The sequence below is a fragment of the Silene latifolia genome, chromosome Y, assembly GCF_048544455.1.
Source record: "Silene latifolia isolate original U9 population chromosome Y, ASM4854445v1, whole genome shotgun sequence".
NCBI lineage: Eukaryota > Viridiplantae > Streptophyta > Magnoliopsida > Caryophyllales > Caryophyllaceae > Silene > Silene latifolia.
Window position 1 is genome coordinate 406,034,495 of NC_133538.1, and position 16,795 is coordinate 406,051,289.

The 16,795-nt window shown below is 39.8% G+C and overlaps 2 protein-coding genes across 2 annotated transcripts; both read left to right on the forward strand.

The window, feature by feature from the left end:
• Positions 1–1,384: 1,384 nt before the first annotated feature.
• On the forward strand, positions 1,385–7,617 carry LOC141633048 (uncharacterized). Its single transcript, XM_074445541.1, has 3 exons — positions 1,385–4,281; positions 5,142–5,443; positions 5,813–7,617. The coding sequence occupies exons 1-3, from the start codon at positions 2,084–2,086 to the stop codon at positions 7,078–7,080; spliced, it is 3,768 nt and encodes a 1,255-aa protein (XP_074301642.1). The 5' UTR covers positions 1,385–2,083; the 3' UTR covers positions 7,081–7,617.
• An 8,508-nt stretch (positions 7,618–16,125) lies between these two features.
• Positions 16,126–16,530, forward strand: LOC141632268 (uncharacterized). Its single transcript, XM_074444828.1, has one exon. The coding sequence runs from the start codon at positions 16,126–16,128 to the stop codon at positions 16,528–16,530; it is 405 nt and encodes a 134-aa protein (XP_074300929.1).
• Positions 16,531–16,795: the final 265 nt, after the last annotated feature.

The following is a 16,795-nucleotide window of genomic DNA, read 5'->3' on the forward strand; positions in this document are numbered from 1 at the left end:
GTAAACAAAAGTTTATTTTGTGGTGGAAAATATATGGAAAGACACTGAAAATTTATTTATTTATATACTCCAAGAAAGTTGTTCAAAGCATTCATTGAATATGGGAAAAAAATTTGTTAGGCAAAGAATTCAATGGCCCGTGGTTTTCATCTCTTTATATAATGAATGTTGTTCACCACTTTCATTTGTTTGAAATTGTCTCGAATGTATAAGTTGATCTCTATTATTGGAACAATTAATGGCTTGCTTGCTTGGTTTACACCGTGGATTATATGCATCTATTCTATATTTAATTAATTAAGGAATGAACCTGTGTAAATGTAGTTTTATAGAATAATGCAAATAAGTAAAGATATGAGTGAAAAATTAAAATCTCAACTTACTATGAATCTTCATCGATCTTATTCATGCTCCATACTTTATATTGAAGATGAAGTAATGTTTAAATAAAAAAGTGCTCCTTAAATATGTAAACAATATCAAAATGTATATAATATATTGTAATTAAGGCCTCGAAGCTGATTCACACTGATGTTCTGTAGGCATTCCTCCTTTTTGTAAAAACCACTTGGTGTATATGTTGTATAATCTTTATAGTTTTGCATCTTCCACTTCTAAAATATGGTGGTAGTGGTAGAACAATTGCTCTTTGAGTGGAGGCCACACCAAACAGGTATTTCCAAAAAAAAAAAGGGTTAGTAACTATGGATAGTATGAAGACTGAAAATAAGGGTAGATAACGGAGGCCTTATATACATAGGGAGTATTCTTAAACATTCAAGCAATTTCATGTAAAAAACATACAGTCTTACAACTTATTTTTTGTTTGACATGTTTGCAAGTTTGAAAGGTTTGATATGAATATGTGAGAGGAAGAAATAATTGAGGAAAAGTGCGGGGATGAAGGGTAGAAAATGGTCATCTATTTATATGAATGTTTCTCTAAGGGACGATGTATCATATCTGTACTTTGAAATGTACTCTTCCATTAATCTGGTCCACTTTTAGATTTTTTCTTCACATACTTTGCTCCACTTTTAATTTTTGGTTGACTGAGTATTAATTTTAGTTTCTAGAATTTCATTACATCTTTATCCGTGTACCTCACAATCTCACATGGGCACTTGGTTTATTGCTAATAATGATGCATAGAGACGTATGAACACATTAAGTATATAAAGATAATTTTTTTTCCTTTTTTTTTTAAGTTTTTCTTCATGACACGTGTCAATCCACAATTCTCCTAACCCAGTTTTATATATATAGGATAGGATAGGATGGATATAGGATAAGACGGAATGGTGCCTATGCTTAGCCCGTGCTAGCCCGATAACCCGGCACAAAACTCCCATTAACAAAAGGGCAAGTATAAGAAAGTAAAATCATCAAAATATCCACACGATTACATTGACAATTATAGATTACGCCGTAAAAAGGATACACAATCGACGAATTCACGCCATCGCATCCCTTTCAGGCTTTCACCTCTTTCTCTCTCTCTCTCTCTCTCTCTTTCTTCCTTCTTATTAATCATTTTTTAATCCAAACAACTTTACCCTTACCAACGATGACGATTATTCTTCATCTTCTAGTAACTACTCTTAATCTTAATCATTAACCGCTCATATTTACCGACTTACCGTCGCTTTCTCGGTAAATTTTCAATCACTAATTGCTCCGTTCCCCTCTTGCTCCCGCCCAATTCAATTTATCTAGGGTTTCTCAATTTCGCCGCAAAATTACTGTAATTCCGCGTATTCCTAATCGGTTTTATTTCGCTTTTTCTTCGTTTCGTCGATTTTATTAGGTTTTCTTAAATTTCCGTTATGCCCTAATTTGGTAATAAGTATGATTTCTGCTTTTCTTCGTGTCTCGTTTCTGAATTTTGATTTAGGGTTTTATTAGGTCTTCAATTATAGGTTTACAATTTCGGGTAACTACTGGTTTTATCTAAAGTCTCTGTTTTTCGCTGCGAAAAAAAGGTGAAATAATTCCTTTTTTCGCCGAAATTTGTGAAATTTGCGTTTGTATTAGTTGGATTGTCGGGTTGATTCTGGGTTAACTGATTCCTGAGAGAATAGAAATGGCGGATTATTACAGTCGGAGGGAAATGAGTTTGCATGATGAGCGCATTCGACGAGATAAAGGAAGAAGTAATGCTGACGAATTTCAAACCCTTTCACGGAGCGATGATCATGGTTTAGGAAGTAGGGATTTGGGTACTTTGTCGAGGTTTCAGTGGAATTCTTTGTTTAATGAATCAAGGGATGGTTCTAGGTCTAATAATGGGTTTACTAATGGTGGTCGGAATTATGATACATTAGTCGAAAGACCAGCGCCTATCGTTAGTGACGGTATTAGGAATGTGTCTGCTTATGACCCTAATGTTGATGATTCTAGGTATATTGGACAGACTAGGAACGATACTAGGCTTTCGATTGATGATGGTAGGAATTACGCGGTTAGGGAAAGGGTGTATCCAGAGAGACAGTCTGTTGATGAAGTGAATGATCATATTGGACGGACTAGGAACGCTTCTAGGGTTTCGATTGAAGATGGTAGGAATTACGCGGTTAGGGAAAGGGAGTATCCACAGAGACCGTCTGTTGATGAAGTGAATGATCATATTGGACGGACTAGGAAGGTTTCTAGGGTTCCGATTGAAGACGATAGGAATTACTCGATTACGGAAAGGGAATACTCACAGAGACAGTCTGTTGATGGACTGAATGGTCTTATGTTTGGATCTGAGGATGGCTCTCAGAGTTTGACACCTCGCTCACACTCTAGTGGTCAACGTACCCCGTCTCGAGGCATTTTAAGGGAAAGTTTGTCTCAGGAAGGAAAATATCGTTCTGTTGATGGGATAGGAAGTAGTCGTGGGATACCATCGTCTAGGTTAAGTACTTACTACCGTACGTCATACGCTGAGGCTGGTGGGACTTCTGATCTTTTGTTAGCCGAAGAAGTTAGTCCGAGAGCAAGAGGTGAGTATGCTCCAAATGTGCGTAGGGCAGATTGTTTTGTACATCCTGAGAGTTACAGGTCTAGGGATGATGATTTCAGTGTGCAAGGCTACAGTGATGGAGAGTCCTATGGAATCAATGTCGTGAATGCTACGTTACCTAGAGACCAATATGTTGGAAACTCTCGTAGAGATGCTGTAATGGAGGAAGGGTATTCTGGACTGCATGATATGAGTCGTCCACTTCAAGAGGCACCTGCTTTGGATAACTATGATGGAAGCAGGATTGGTTCTGAATTGGTGTATGCTGAGGTAAATATTGGTCCAAGGATCTCTTATCCAGATCACACGACTGAGGAAATTCGCCGAAGCCTTTCGCTTGAAGAACAGATTACTTCTGAAGGAAATACCCGTGATGTGTCATATGAACAACGGTATGTCTATGTTCCGAGACAAAATGAAGAAATTCTCTTGATGGATGAAAACACACAGCATATAATGGATGTCGGAGATTTTTCTTCACCTGAACAACCTAATACAATCAAAAGAAGGCTTGTATTTGCTGATGAGATGAGTGGTGCAAAGTGTATTGCTTGTGCCGTCAGAGGTGTTTTGAGTTACGACGAGAGGCATCTTAGTGCTGAAGATGAGGATGGATTACGACTTTCAAATAGGATCAGTCACCATCGTGGTGAATTTCATTCAAGGGCTCATAAAGGAGTGTCTATTGCCGAAGCTAGACAACCATCTAATGGAATGCGCAAGTCTCGTCAAAAACCTTTAAGCAAATCAGATGAAGGTAGTAAAGGTGATGTAATGAAGCGACTTAGGTTTCCTCAGGCTGTTTCTCGTCCATGCGCTCCCCAGCTACCTTGGCCAAAAGAGGCTAAGAGATTTAAAACATCTCCTCATGTTATCAATACTCCGTCTTCTGTAGAAACCTATGGCAATGCTAAAGGAACTGAATTAAAAAAGAAGCTCAAGTCGGTGCATAAACCAGTTGCTTACCCATCTACTGCACCGGATCCTGTTGTTTTGAATTCTGGGCCCAACATAAATATGCAGCAGAAGCGTCCCATTAAGGACTCGGGAAGTATGAAAGATGGTGATCGTCGTTTACAAGATCTCGATGCAGACCGAACAGTACTTAAGATTAAACCTTTGAATGACACGCCTGAAAACCCTGAAAAGTTTAAACAAAATGTCGATGAATGGTTTTTCAAGTGCATGGTGCTTTTAATTGAAAATATCAGTTACCGGAAAAGGTTCAAGAGCCAAGGAATTGGTCGTCGCTTGAAATGCATCATATGTTCCAGGTCTGTCTTTGACATCGGATTTTTTATTACTTTATCTGTTTTATGACTTCCATGCCAATTAACTCTGTCTTTACCTAAGACGTTTGTTCTTGTTGCATGATTAGTAACGATCACAGAGTTGAGTAAGGTTTGTGTAGGACGCTTCAACAATGACTCATATCATAGCTAGACATCTGGAGTCAATATCTTGGTTGTAATTAGCAAAAAAACTCATTAGATTGAGTAATATGTTGTCAGGTCAGGTTGTGGTCCCTTGTGGATTCAATTTTTATGCTCTCTACTAATTGTGGATTCAGTAAGACTAGTTGTCTTCGACACAATTTTCTGAATGCAGTCATTTCTACGTAATTGGCCGTTTTCGACTTGATAAAAGATGCACTTTTATTGTGAATTAGGAGTCATTTGATGCAATTTTCTATGCTATTTTCATTATGTCATCTTGTAGCATCTTACTTCTGTTAACACGCTTAAGAGAGTGGTAAAGTTATGTACAGCAGCTCCTCTTACCCCACTATTTGCTGGAGCCCTCGAGACACTGGAATGTTGCTGTAGCATAAAACCCTGTTTGTGGCTGCATCTTTTAGCAAGCTTCATTACGTTGCTACTTTCTTTCTCAGCCGCAACATTTTCAAGTCTCATTTTATTTTTCATGCTTTACCTCAATTTTCTAATGCTTCAAGGTTATAAATAATTAAATATCAGACACTTAAGATTCACCCCGCCCCCAATTTTCCTGTGGCTTATCAAGGATTAATGTTACTTCTTGTCTAGCCAGTTTTGCTTCAGCTCTTTTATGAACCATGACTGTACATATCTTCCTACATCACAATCGGTTGTTTTATGGAACTAATGTTTAACAGCTTCAAAGAGTTCTGTGAAACTAAAGATGTTGCAGCACATGCTTTCTCATCTCTCAAGGTTGGGTACAGAGCACAACATTTAGGATTTCATCGAGCTTTATGTGTCATAATGGGATGGGATAGTGCAGCGGCCGCTAATGGTCGTTGGGTTTGTCAATCTTTGCCTGAATCTGTGGCTTGGACTTTGAGGGAAGATGTTATCATCTGGCCACCTGTTGTCATCATTCAGAACTTTCCTGATAGAAACTGTCAACTCAATGAAATTGGGAATCTTTCTATCGAACTGAAGAATATTTTGAAAGGTGAGACTCATCTATCACATCTTGTACTCAATCCAGTTAGTATGGTTTTCATTTGATTTTGGTGGTCAGCGATACAACTCTGACCAACAATATGAAAATAGTGATTTTGATAAATCCAACAATTTTTTTCTTGTATCTTGATCATTTGATATCAGTTGAACACCGATACTTTACAGTCAAATGGGGACAATAATTTGGGAGGGTGGAGTACATGCAAGTATACAATTCAATGCGTGCTCTCTGTGTTGTATTTTTGAAAAATAACAAAAAAAAAACTCCATGATGTGTGCTTTGCTTGATCTGATTTCATTCTGTATTTTGCTTGATCTTTTGCATTGGCATTTCTTTGGACATGCACCTTTTTTGCAGATAAGGGCTTTACTAGGGAGATCAAAGCATGCCATGAAAAACCCGGTAATCCGAATATTGTGGTTGTAGAGTTTAATGGCACCGGGCCTGGCCTAAAAGAAGCTGAAAGACTTCATAATTCATTTGCTGAGAATAAACATGGAAGGGCCGAGCTTGTACAGCTTGATGCTGAAGTTGTCTACTGCAAAGTAGTTGACAAAAAGCCTGATAATAACCGAAAGCTAGTAGATAAGAGTTACGATGATCCATACCCTGTAGACAAGAGTGAGGACGATCAAGAGCCAGTACACAGGATAAAAGATGAACAGTCTGTACACAAGACAGAAGATTATCAAAAGCCAATAGATAAGAGGGATGATGAAAATGAGCATATGAAAATTGATCAACAACTAGTAGACAAGGCAGAAGATGATCAAGAGCCCATAGGCAGGAACCGAGATGATTTAGGTTCCATAGATAAAGTCCGAGTTGATCAAGGGCCCTTAGAGGAGGCTCAAGGTGACCAAGAGCAAGTAGAAGAGGCTCAAGGTGAACAAAAGCCTGTACACAAGTCATTAGGGGATCAAGAGCTTGTAGAAGAAGCTCAAGCTGAACAAAATCTCGTAGACAAGTCATTAGGTGATCAAGAGCTTGTAGAAGAGGCTCAAGCTGAGCAAAATCCCATAGACAAGTCACAAGGTGATCAAGAGCTTGTAGAAGAGGCTCAAGCTGAGCAAAATCCCATAGACAAGTCAAAAGGTGATCAAGAGCAGGTGAATAAGACAAGTGATACTCAAGGGCTGACAGAAAATAGAAAAGATGATCAAGAGCCATTAGACAAGACAGGATATGATCAAGAGCATGTTGGTGTGGCTGACGATAGCAAAGATGATCAAGAGCTCGTAGAAGAGGCTCAAGGTGAACAAATTCTTGTAGGCAAGTCAAAAGGAGATCAAGAGCAAGCAAACAAGACAGGTGATACTCAAGGGCTGACAGACAATAGAAACGATGATCAAGAGCCATTAGACAAGCTGGGATATGATCAAGAGCCTGTTGGGCTGGCTGACAATAGCAAAATTGATCAAGAGCCGTTAGACAAGACGACATATGATGAAGAGCCTGCTGGGCAGAAAGGGGATGATCAAGAGCCAATGGGCAGGAAATACAATACACTATATGGCTACCTTGGGATCGTAGAAGACTTGCCTAGACTTCCTAATGTCGTTAAGCGTCATCATCTTGCAAGGAGTAAGGAGGAGAGACTTGCCTCCTTTAATGCAGTTATCTAGTTATAACAAGAAGTCATCCCACCAAGTTGGACTAGCCCATGGTTCTTTTTGGCAAGCTTATCACATTGGCTTAGCAGATGGTAATCTTTTTTTTGGAAACTTGCATCTGACAAAGCAAGTCTGCAGTGTGTAAACTTTGAAGTCTCATGAACGACTCGCTCCCTCTGGTGACCAAGAAATGCATCCCACATCGGGTTTTTTGTCTCGTGAACCTCATCAACAAGTCTGCAACCCTTTAACCACTTCCCCTCCCCTCCCCCACCCCCTTCCCCTATCCTTACCCGAGCCTCCTTGGATTTTTCATGCAATGATTTTGGTTCATGAGCTCTTGGTGATGGTAGCCAGTCAAATCCTAGTGAATAGCACGCAGAAGCCGGAACTATGCTGCATTATTGTCAGATGACATATCTTAGCAGTTTATAGTTAATCTTTTTCTCGACCTGTTTTATAGGTCGCCCAAATGGTGGGAATGACTTCTTTGTACATCCTTTTTGCATACCATCGTATTGAATACGAATGTTTTCTATTTGGGCTTTTTGAGTTTGTCTAATTTCGATGTAGTTTTTAGAGGCTTGGCCATTCCCACTTTGGGCACCTTGGCTGAAATGTTCTTCTTTAGGTACCTGTGGCAAAAGTTGTGTTTCCTAGAGGTATAGTGAGTTGATATTTCCAACTGTATGGCCAAACATGTAATTTAATTGGTAATAATTATATCATGAATACGTACTACGAAAATAAATTCCATAAAAATGAATCATATCCTTGACCTTGTGATTAAAGGATGATTTGCGCAATCATTATACCAGATCCACTTGGATTGAAGAGATAGACTCTTTTAGAGGTATTTCGTTTTTCGTTTTTCGTTTTTTCGGTATCACGAAACCAAAAACGCAAAGCTTAGTTACTTTTTTTTTGTCAGTTGAGCCATAAAAGCAGTACAATATTGAGGTGGGGGATTCAAACCTAGAACCCATTGTTCATTATAGCTCCTCTATAACCCGAGCCCGAGCTTTGCCTTGCTCGGCTTGTGCTCATAAAGTAAAACTCGAGCTCGAGCCGATCTCGAGCTTACCCGAACTTGAAAAAATTGTTCTCGTTATCAAGCTTGCGAGCTTTGACGCGAGTTCGAGCCAGACTCTGAGCTCGAGCCTATATATAATTGTTGAATTTTCATTTTTTCTCTCTCGATATTTTCAATAACAAGTCTCGAAGGTTTTATATACAAATATTGAAAAATCAATTATACCTTTTTTATATGTGTGATACAAATATATAATCATGACAATATTTTTTATAATCGATTTTTAAATTTCAAAGCTTAGGATACAAATATATAATCAAGACTACCAATAATCTATCATACTTTTAATGAAGTCTTGGCAAAGTCTTAAGTTGAGTCTTGGTTAAACTCTACATGTCTTGACCCCACTATTAAAAAAAGACATCCAATTAAAGAATGACAAGTGTTATATTATTTTTTTTTTTCTTAAACCACACATTTTCTCAAGTAAAGTGAAAAAGTAGAGTCTGAGGTGAGTCGACTGATAATGTATAAAGTCTGAGGTATGTCTGAGCCTGAATAATAAATAAATAATAAAAGTTAGTGGAAAACTGATGTGGCAGAGTCTTAAGACGTTGGTGAGTCTGACTGATAATCTCAGCCTTAGTTGCTTTACTCCGAATAAGACATTTTATTTCGCTCAACTAAAACATCTTTGGATATTGTTACTTTGCTAGTTTGCCCCACCTCCATTTTTCATCACAGCTTCCAAAATGCGCTCCAAAGAAAAAATTTCTTACTTCTACGACGGTATCATATTCTCTCTTCTTTAAACCCTAATTTCTCAATTAATTCAGGCAATTTTCATGATTAATCCGTCAACTTGATTTGCGCATTTTATTGATATGTTGCAGGAGATGTCGGAAACGTGTATTTTGGTCCAAATCATCCGCCGTCTTTGTATGACTCATCATCTTGTTCTTTCTTACGATCTTCATCAAAAAATGGAAATTTATGTACGTTTTTGCATAATTTTTCATCTCTATTTTGTTGTTTTTTTTTTCTAGTATTTCTACTCATTTGTGCTTATTTTAATGATATGAGATGGTGATAGAGTCAAAAGTGTCGAGTCAACAAGGCCTTCTTAGGCCTAGTTTGTTTAATTTAAGGGTCATTTTGTAAGAACAATGAGTTAGTCTTCCCGTCCCATTAATTGTCGTGATTAATGAGCTTTAATGCATGTGTGGAGCATTGTTTTGAGAGGAGAGTCCGGAATCCCGAGCAAGAGCCTCTAGCCACACTCGTAAGCAAGCAATCAAGTGAAGACGACTACGCGAGCTATTATAGGAGTTAACATCCCTTGGTGTGAATCATGGAGGCTAAGTGATGAAGAAATTGTGAAAAGTAAGAAGCATTTTGGAGCGGAGATCAGTTCAGGACGCAGCCTGCGCCATATGACGCAGGCCTGCGGTGGATGACGCAGCATGCGTCCTCCTCGACCTTGAAGAATTGATCCACCGTCCTTAATCATTTTTGTTGAAGCCCAAATCCGTGTTTAACCTAGATGGGGGTGCAGCCCTATATAATTCATGTTTTGAAGACCTAAGGAGGATATTATTAGGTAATAATTTCAAAAACTTGTATGAGAAGAGAACTTGGTAATTTAGGAAGAAAGTTGTAATCTTTTGACATTGAATGTTAATTTTTCCACATTTCTTGGGTTCTTCTAAGGATATGGAAGGCTAAGCTTTCAACTTGATGTAATTTGATCAAAGTATCCAACTTTGGTATTGTAAGACTCTTAAACCTCTCTTAATTTATCTAATACTCTTTCCTTGTGTTTAATTTCTTATGTTAAGTAATTGAATGTTTGGTTTGATCACCCTTGCATATTGTTTACTTGACTAGTGCAAATTCTAGATAAATGGTTTAATCTATCTAGGATTGTTTGAAGCAAGTTTGTTGTATGTTGATTTGGTTTAAAGGATTCATATAACAAATAGGAAAGTTTATGTCTTTTTCTCATTTGTATGGTTTAATCTTATGAGGAATTGATCTTAGCTCCATCTTTTGGTTAAACTCTTAATGCTCATGCTTAGGCTCTTTTCATGGTTTAATGACTTGTTGTCTAAGTTTGAAGGGTATATGTAGATGGTTTAATTTGCATATATCAACATCTTGAGATGGTAGTATTGGGTAGATAATTGTAAGAGAGTAAAAAGAGTCAAACTTTATCATTGTTGGGTTACTAAGAGAGAATTACATTAAGCTTTCCCCTTTATATTAAATCTTGCATACTAGATGTTTGTAGATTTGTCTCAATAATAAAATCTCCATTTTTACTCAATTTCCATGTTTGTCTCCAAACCCATGCCTTTTCCATTTATGTTTCCTACTAGTTGAACATTGTCAATACCTATTGTTTGTGATTAGTTCCTTTTGTTGAGTTTAAATTGTCATTAGGGTCTTAATTGGTAGTTAGAGTCTTAATTAGTATTCAATAGTTTACAATTCAAGTCTTTTGTTTAAAAGTCCTTGTCTTGGGATCGACCCTTACTTGCATGCACTATATTGCTTTATCCATTAGAGTAATCTAGAGTATAGTTTGGCTTTATAAATTATTAATTTGATAGTTAATTCTAGTATTTAGCGACCTAGTAAATCTACCTATCAAATTTTGGCGCCGTTGCCGGGAAAGGCAACGTAACTAGAACTTGAGTTGTGATTTATGCTTTGTTATTCTTATTTCTTTGTTATTGTTAAAAGTGGTAGTTCTAATCCATCTTGTTTAGTGTAAAGGTTTATGCCTAGTTCCCAACAAGGTGGTGAGTTCACCCCAAACGAAGAAGACGCATTTGGACATATTCTTGGTTATTCACCAACCCTTGGTATCAACGACCTCAAAGGGGAGGACAATTTGAAGAGAAGACTTCGAACCCCTTTCGGTTGATCCAATAGAAGTAGAATATCCACGAATGGCTAATGATACAAGAACCATCCGGGAGATCCGGGGAAGAAACTATGATACTCAACCTCTATGCATTGCCTACCCACCTATGGGAGCTAATGCAAATTTCGAGTTGAAGGGCTACTTCATCCACAATCTACCCAAGTTTCATGGGCATGCGGGGGATTACCCCAACCGTCATCTCTCCGAATTCCATATGATGTCTGAAGGTGCTATACCAAATGGTGTCACGGAGGATCAATTTAAGTTGCGAGCTTTTCCATTCTCTTTACTAGATGTGGCAAAGGATTGGCTATTCTACCTTCCACCGGGTACAATTCGTACTTGGAAGGCCATGAAATCGGCATTTCTTGAAAATTTCTACCCCGATTCAAGACACAACCATGCCAAGAAAGCCATCACTTCTCCGGAACAAGATCCAAGTGAAAGCTTGTATGAGTATTGGGAAAGGTTCAAGAAGTTGGTTGCCCAATGTCCTTACCATGGGCTAAGTGGTGATGATCTTTTGGTTAACTTTTGTGACGGTCTTACTCAACAATACCAAATAATGGTGAATGCCGCTACGGGTGGTGGGGTTGACAACTACTCCGTGGCGGAGGCAAATTAAATCATAGAGAGGTTAGCCGCGAGCACAAGAAGTTATGGGAGAGGGGGCCGAGGGTCTAAGACTCTCCACTCAATTGAAACATCCTCTCCTTCCAACCAAAAACTTGAGAAGACCGTGAATGATCTCACCAAAATGGTGGCTCAATTAATGAGGAACAACCAAGGTGGAGCACAAGGGTCCAATGTACAGTGCAATTATTGTCAAGGTCCACACCCGGTGGAATCTTGTCACATCATGGAAGAACAAGGGATAAGCAAGGAGAATGTGAGTGCCATGATGCATGGAAACTATAATTCTAGAAATCCCACCGGGAGAGGATACTACAAATACGATCCAAGTGGCAACACTTACAATATCGGCTCAAGGGACAATCCAAACCTTAGTTGGGGAGGGGATACTTCAAAGAGTTTCCAAAATGGGCAATTCAACTATTTGAGGAACCAAAATTCACAAGGTCCCAACCCAAATTACCAAAGAAACCAAAACTTTCAACAAGGAAAAGGAGGTTCTTTCCAATTTGGGAATCAAGGTAACCAAGGTCACCAAGGCAACCACAAGAGTTTTCAAGGAGGGAGTTCTTCCTCTCAAGGAGATGACGATTTATCAACCAAGGAGATGTTTAAGATTCTTATGAAAGGGCAAGCCGAGACAACCAAGAAGTTTGACAAAATGGATGCGGATAAGCTTTCAAGTGATGCAAGGGTGAAGAACCTTGAGATCCAAATTGGCCAAATTTCCCAAGAAATTGCCAAGAGCAATCAAAAACACTCCACTTCAATCCCTTCCACCACATTCCCTCCAAAAGAGAATGCTAGTGTCATGACCTTGAGGAAAGGGAGAACCTTAGAATCTCCCCCAAAGAAGAAGAGAAAGGCAAAGTCAAATGAGAGGATCATTGACATTGAGGTACAAGAGGAAGAAGAGATTGTGGTAGACAAAGCAAAGTATTCACCATCCAAGGATAGTGGAGAAGAGTTGAAGACTCCTTTGAGCAAGGACAAAGGAGGGAAAGCAAACAACAACACCATGATCATGTTGAGGAGATAGTGAAAGACCATGACGTGGAGGTACCTTTTCCTCACGCTCTCACACACTCCAAAAGGTTTGAAAGAGACGAAGATCTCTATGAAACCTTTAAGAAATGTGAAGTAAACATTCCCCTACTCAATCTTTTAAAAGGTGTCCCGAGGTATGCAAAGTTTCTCAAGGAACTTTGTACGCCTAGGAGAAACACAAAAAAGGGAGCCCACAAAGTAAGGGTAAGTGAACATGTCTCCGCCATTTTTAAAAGATCCCTTCCCAAAAAGTGTGGCGATCCGAGGATGTTTACTATACCATGCTCAATTGGGAAGAAAAGTATCACTCATGCTATGTTAGATCTAGGTGCATCAATCAATGTCATGCCCTACACCCTTTATGAGACCTTGGGACTCCCACCTTTGAACAAAACCGACGTAGTGATTCAACTTGCGGATTGCTCAAATATTTACCCAAAGGGGATGGTGGAGGATGTGTTGGTAGAGGTAGACCACTTAACGTTCCCGGTCGACTTCTATGTTCTTGATATGGAAGCCGACTCAAGGGCCACTCCGATCCTTTTGGGGAGGCCTTTCATGAAAACCTCTAAAAAAAGATTGATGTGTCTAATGGGAACCTCACTATGGAATTTGACGGAAGGAAACTCACATACAACATATATGATGCCATGAAACAACCTAGCGATTCTCATTCATGTTATTTCTTGAACATCATTGAACCAATTGTCTCACAAGTTTATAATTTGTGTCAAAGGGACCCTCTTGAGGTTGCCCTCACTAACAATTTGGAACAAGAAGGTTTGCGTATAGTGTTGTCTCATGATGTGCAGGAGTATTCCGAAGACTTGGACAAAGAACAAGAGCTTGAAGATGAGGAAGAATTATCCAAAGAAAAAAATGAAACACCCTGATCCAGCCTAGGACGCAGCATGCGCCATTCAACGCAGCCTGCGTCAAACGACGCAGCCTGCGTCCTCTTCGGGTTTCAGCTGAAACTTTAGCATATCAAGAGCATAAATTCTCTACACCCTTTCTCCCCTTGGAATCCAATCTTGAGAGACCACTACCCTCTATCATAAAACCCCCCAAAACATGAACCAAAACCTCTTCCAAATCACCTTAAATACATTTTCGTAGGAGAAAACAACACTCTTCCATTGATTATCTCAAACTAACTAAAAAAGGAGCAAGAGGGGAGGTTAGTGACCATGTTGAAAAAGCATAAGGAAGCTTTTGGGTGGAGCATAGCCGATATTAAGGGGATAAGTCCAAGTACTTGCATGCACAAGATTCGGTTGGAGAAAGAGGCTAAGCCCGCGAGACAACCTCAAAGGAGACTCAATCCACCCATGATGGAGGTGGTGAAAGAGGAAGTCATCAAGCTCCTTCAAATGGGAATCATCTACCCCATTAGTGATTCACAATGGGTAAGTCCTACTCAAGTTGTGCCAAAGAAAGGAGGGGTGACGGTAATAAAAAACACCCAAAGGGCATTGATCCCCACCCGTTTACAAACGGCATGGAGGGTATGTATTGATTATCGCCGCCTAAACCAAGTCACTTTGAAGGACCATTTTCCTCTACCCTTTCTAGATCAAATGCTAGAGAGGTTAGGTGGAAAAGAGTACTATTGCTTTTTGGACGGGTACTCCGGGTATTTTCAAATCCCCATTCACCCGGAGAACCAATCCAAAACAACTTTTACTTGTGCATTTGGTACTTATGCTTACCGCCGCATGCCCTTTGGATTGTGCAATGCTCCCGGCACCTTCCAACGTTGCATGATGAGCATTTTTTCGGACTATGTGGAGCGTATTTTGGAAGTCTTCATGGATGACTTCACCATCCATGGAGACTCCTTTGAGTCGTGTCTAGACCACCTCGCTATGGTCCTAACACGGTGTATAGACTCTCACCTCATACTAAATTCTGAAAAGTGTCACTTAATTGTGAGTAGTGGCATCGTGTAGGGCATATAGTGTCGAAAAGAGGGATTGAGGTGGATACGGCAAAGGTGGATGTGATTAAGACCTTGCCGTATCCACCTAATACTCGAGACATGAGGTCGTTCTTGGGACACGCAGGTTTTTATCGAAGGTTTATTAATGATTTCTCCAAAATCGCTAACCCATTGTGCAAAATTTTGCACAAGGATGTGGAGTTTGTGTTTGATAATGATTGTAGGGAAGCATTTGACTTGTTGAAGGAGAGACTTATATCGGTCCCAATCATCCAAGCACCCAAATGGGATCGGCCATTTGAGATCATGACGGATGCAAGCGATTTTGCCATTGGAGCCGTGTTGGGGCAAAGGAGGACAAAGCTTCTTATGTGATCCAATATGCTTCCTCACTTCTCAACGATGCACAAAGGAATTACACTACAACCGAGAAGGAATTCTTGGCGGTAGTATATGCTCTTGAGAAATTTCGGTCATACGTATTAGGAGTCAAAGTGATTGTCTATACCGACCACAAGGCCATCACTCAACTTGTGAGCAAAAAAGACACAAAACCGAGGCTTATGAGGTGGGTTCTCCTATTAAGTGAATTTGACATTGAAATAAGAGAGAAAAAGGGATTGGCAAATGTTGTGGTCGACCATCCTAGTCGACTACAACTTAATGATCAACAAATGCAAAGAATGTGGGTAGTTGATGGGGCTTGCTTCATGAATCTCTTTATGCTTTGAGGATGACGGAGCCATGGTACGCCAACTTGGTAAATTACATAGTGACAAAGAAGTTTCCTACTTCTTTGTCATCAAGCCAAAGAAGCAAAATCAAAGCCGATGCTAGGTTTTACATATGGGATGATCGCTATCTATGGAAGATGTGTCAAGACCAAGTTATCCGAAGATGTGTGCCGGATGTAGAGATACCGTCTATCCTCAAACATTGCCATGAATATGCTTACGGAGGTCACTTTGGACCCCAAAGGACGGCCCGAAAAATTCTTGAAAGCGGGTTCTATTGGCCAAACATCTTTAAAGATGCCCACATATTCACAAAGACTTGTGACAAGTGCCAACGGGTTGGAAATATATCAAGGAGGAATGAGATGCCTCAACAACCTATGCTCTACTTGTAATTCTTTGATGTGTGAGGAATAGACTTCATGGGGCCATTCCCCAAAACGGATGACTATCTCTACATTCTATTGGCGGTAGACTATGTTTCAAAGTGGGTTGAGGCCATATCAACTCGGAATGATGATGCAAGAACAGTCTCGAGTTTTGTTCAAAACAACATTTTCTCAAGGTTTGGCTATCCAAGGGCGTTGATAAGTGACCGAGGCACTCACTTTTGCAACCGGATTATGGAGGGGTTGCTCAAGAAGTACGGGGTCGTGCATAAAGTCTCCACCGCTTACCACCCTCAAACAAAGGGCAAGCGGAGGTGTCTAATCGGGAGATCAAGGGTATCGTAGAAAAAATGGTGAACCCCGATAGAAAAGATAGGAGTCAAAGGTTAAATGACGCTCTTTGGGCATACCGCACCGCCTACAAGACCCCGATTGGTATGTCCCCGTACCGGCTCATCTATGGCAAGGCATGCCACCTTCCGTTGGAAGTGGAGCATAAAGCCTATTGGACCATCAAATCTTTCAATAAAAGCTTAGATGATGCGGGCCTCCATAGGAAGTTTCAACTTCAAGAAATTGAAGAAATCCGTCTTGACTTCTACGATAATGCCGCCATATACAAGGAGAAGGCAAGAATATGGCATGACCGGATGATAAGTCGGCGGGAGTTCAAGGAGGGTAGCAAAGTTCTTGTCTTCCAAAATAGGCTCAAGTTGTTCTCCGGAAAGCTAAGGTCAAGATGGCTTGAACCGTAGATTGTAAGGAAGGTCCATTCTCATGGAGCGGTGGAAGTTGAAAACCCAAGCACGGGAAAGATTATCAAAGTGAATGGACAACGTCTCAAGGAATATCATGAAGGAATGGAACCAAAAATGGTGGAAGAAGTCAATTTGGAAGACCCAATTTATCAAACATGAACAAATGAAGCACTAAGCCGAGCCATCGACGTTAAAAATACGGCAACCTTTGTAAATGCACTCTCTTTAGCATAATTAACCGCTTTCATCGACATAATTTACA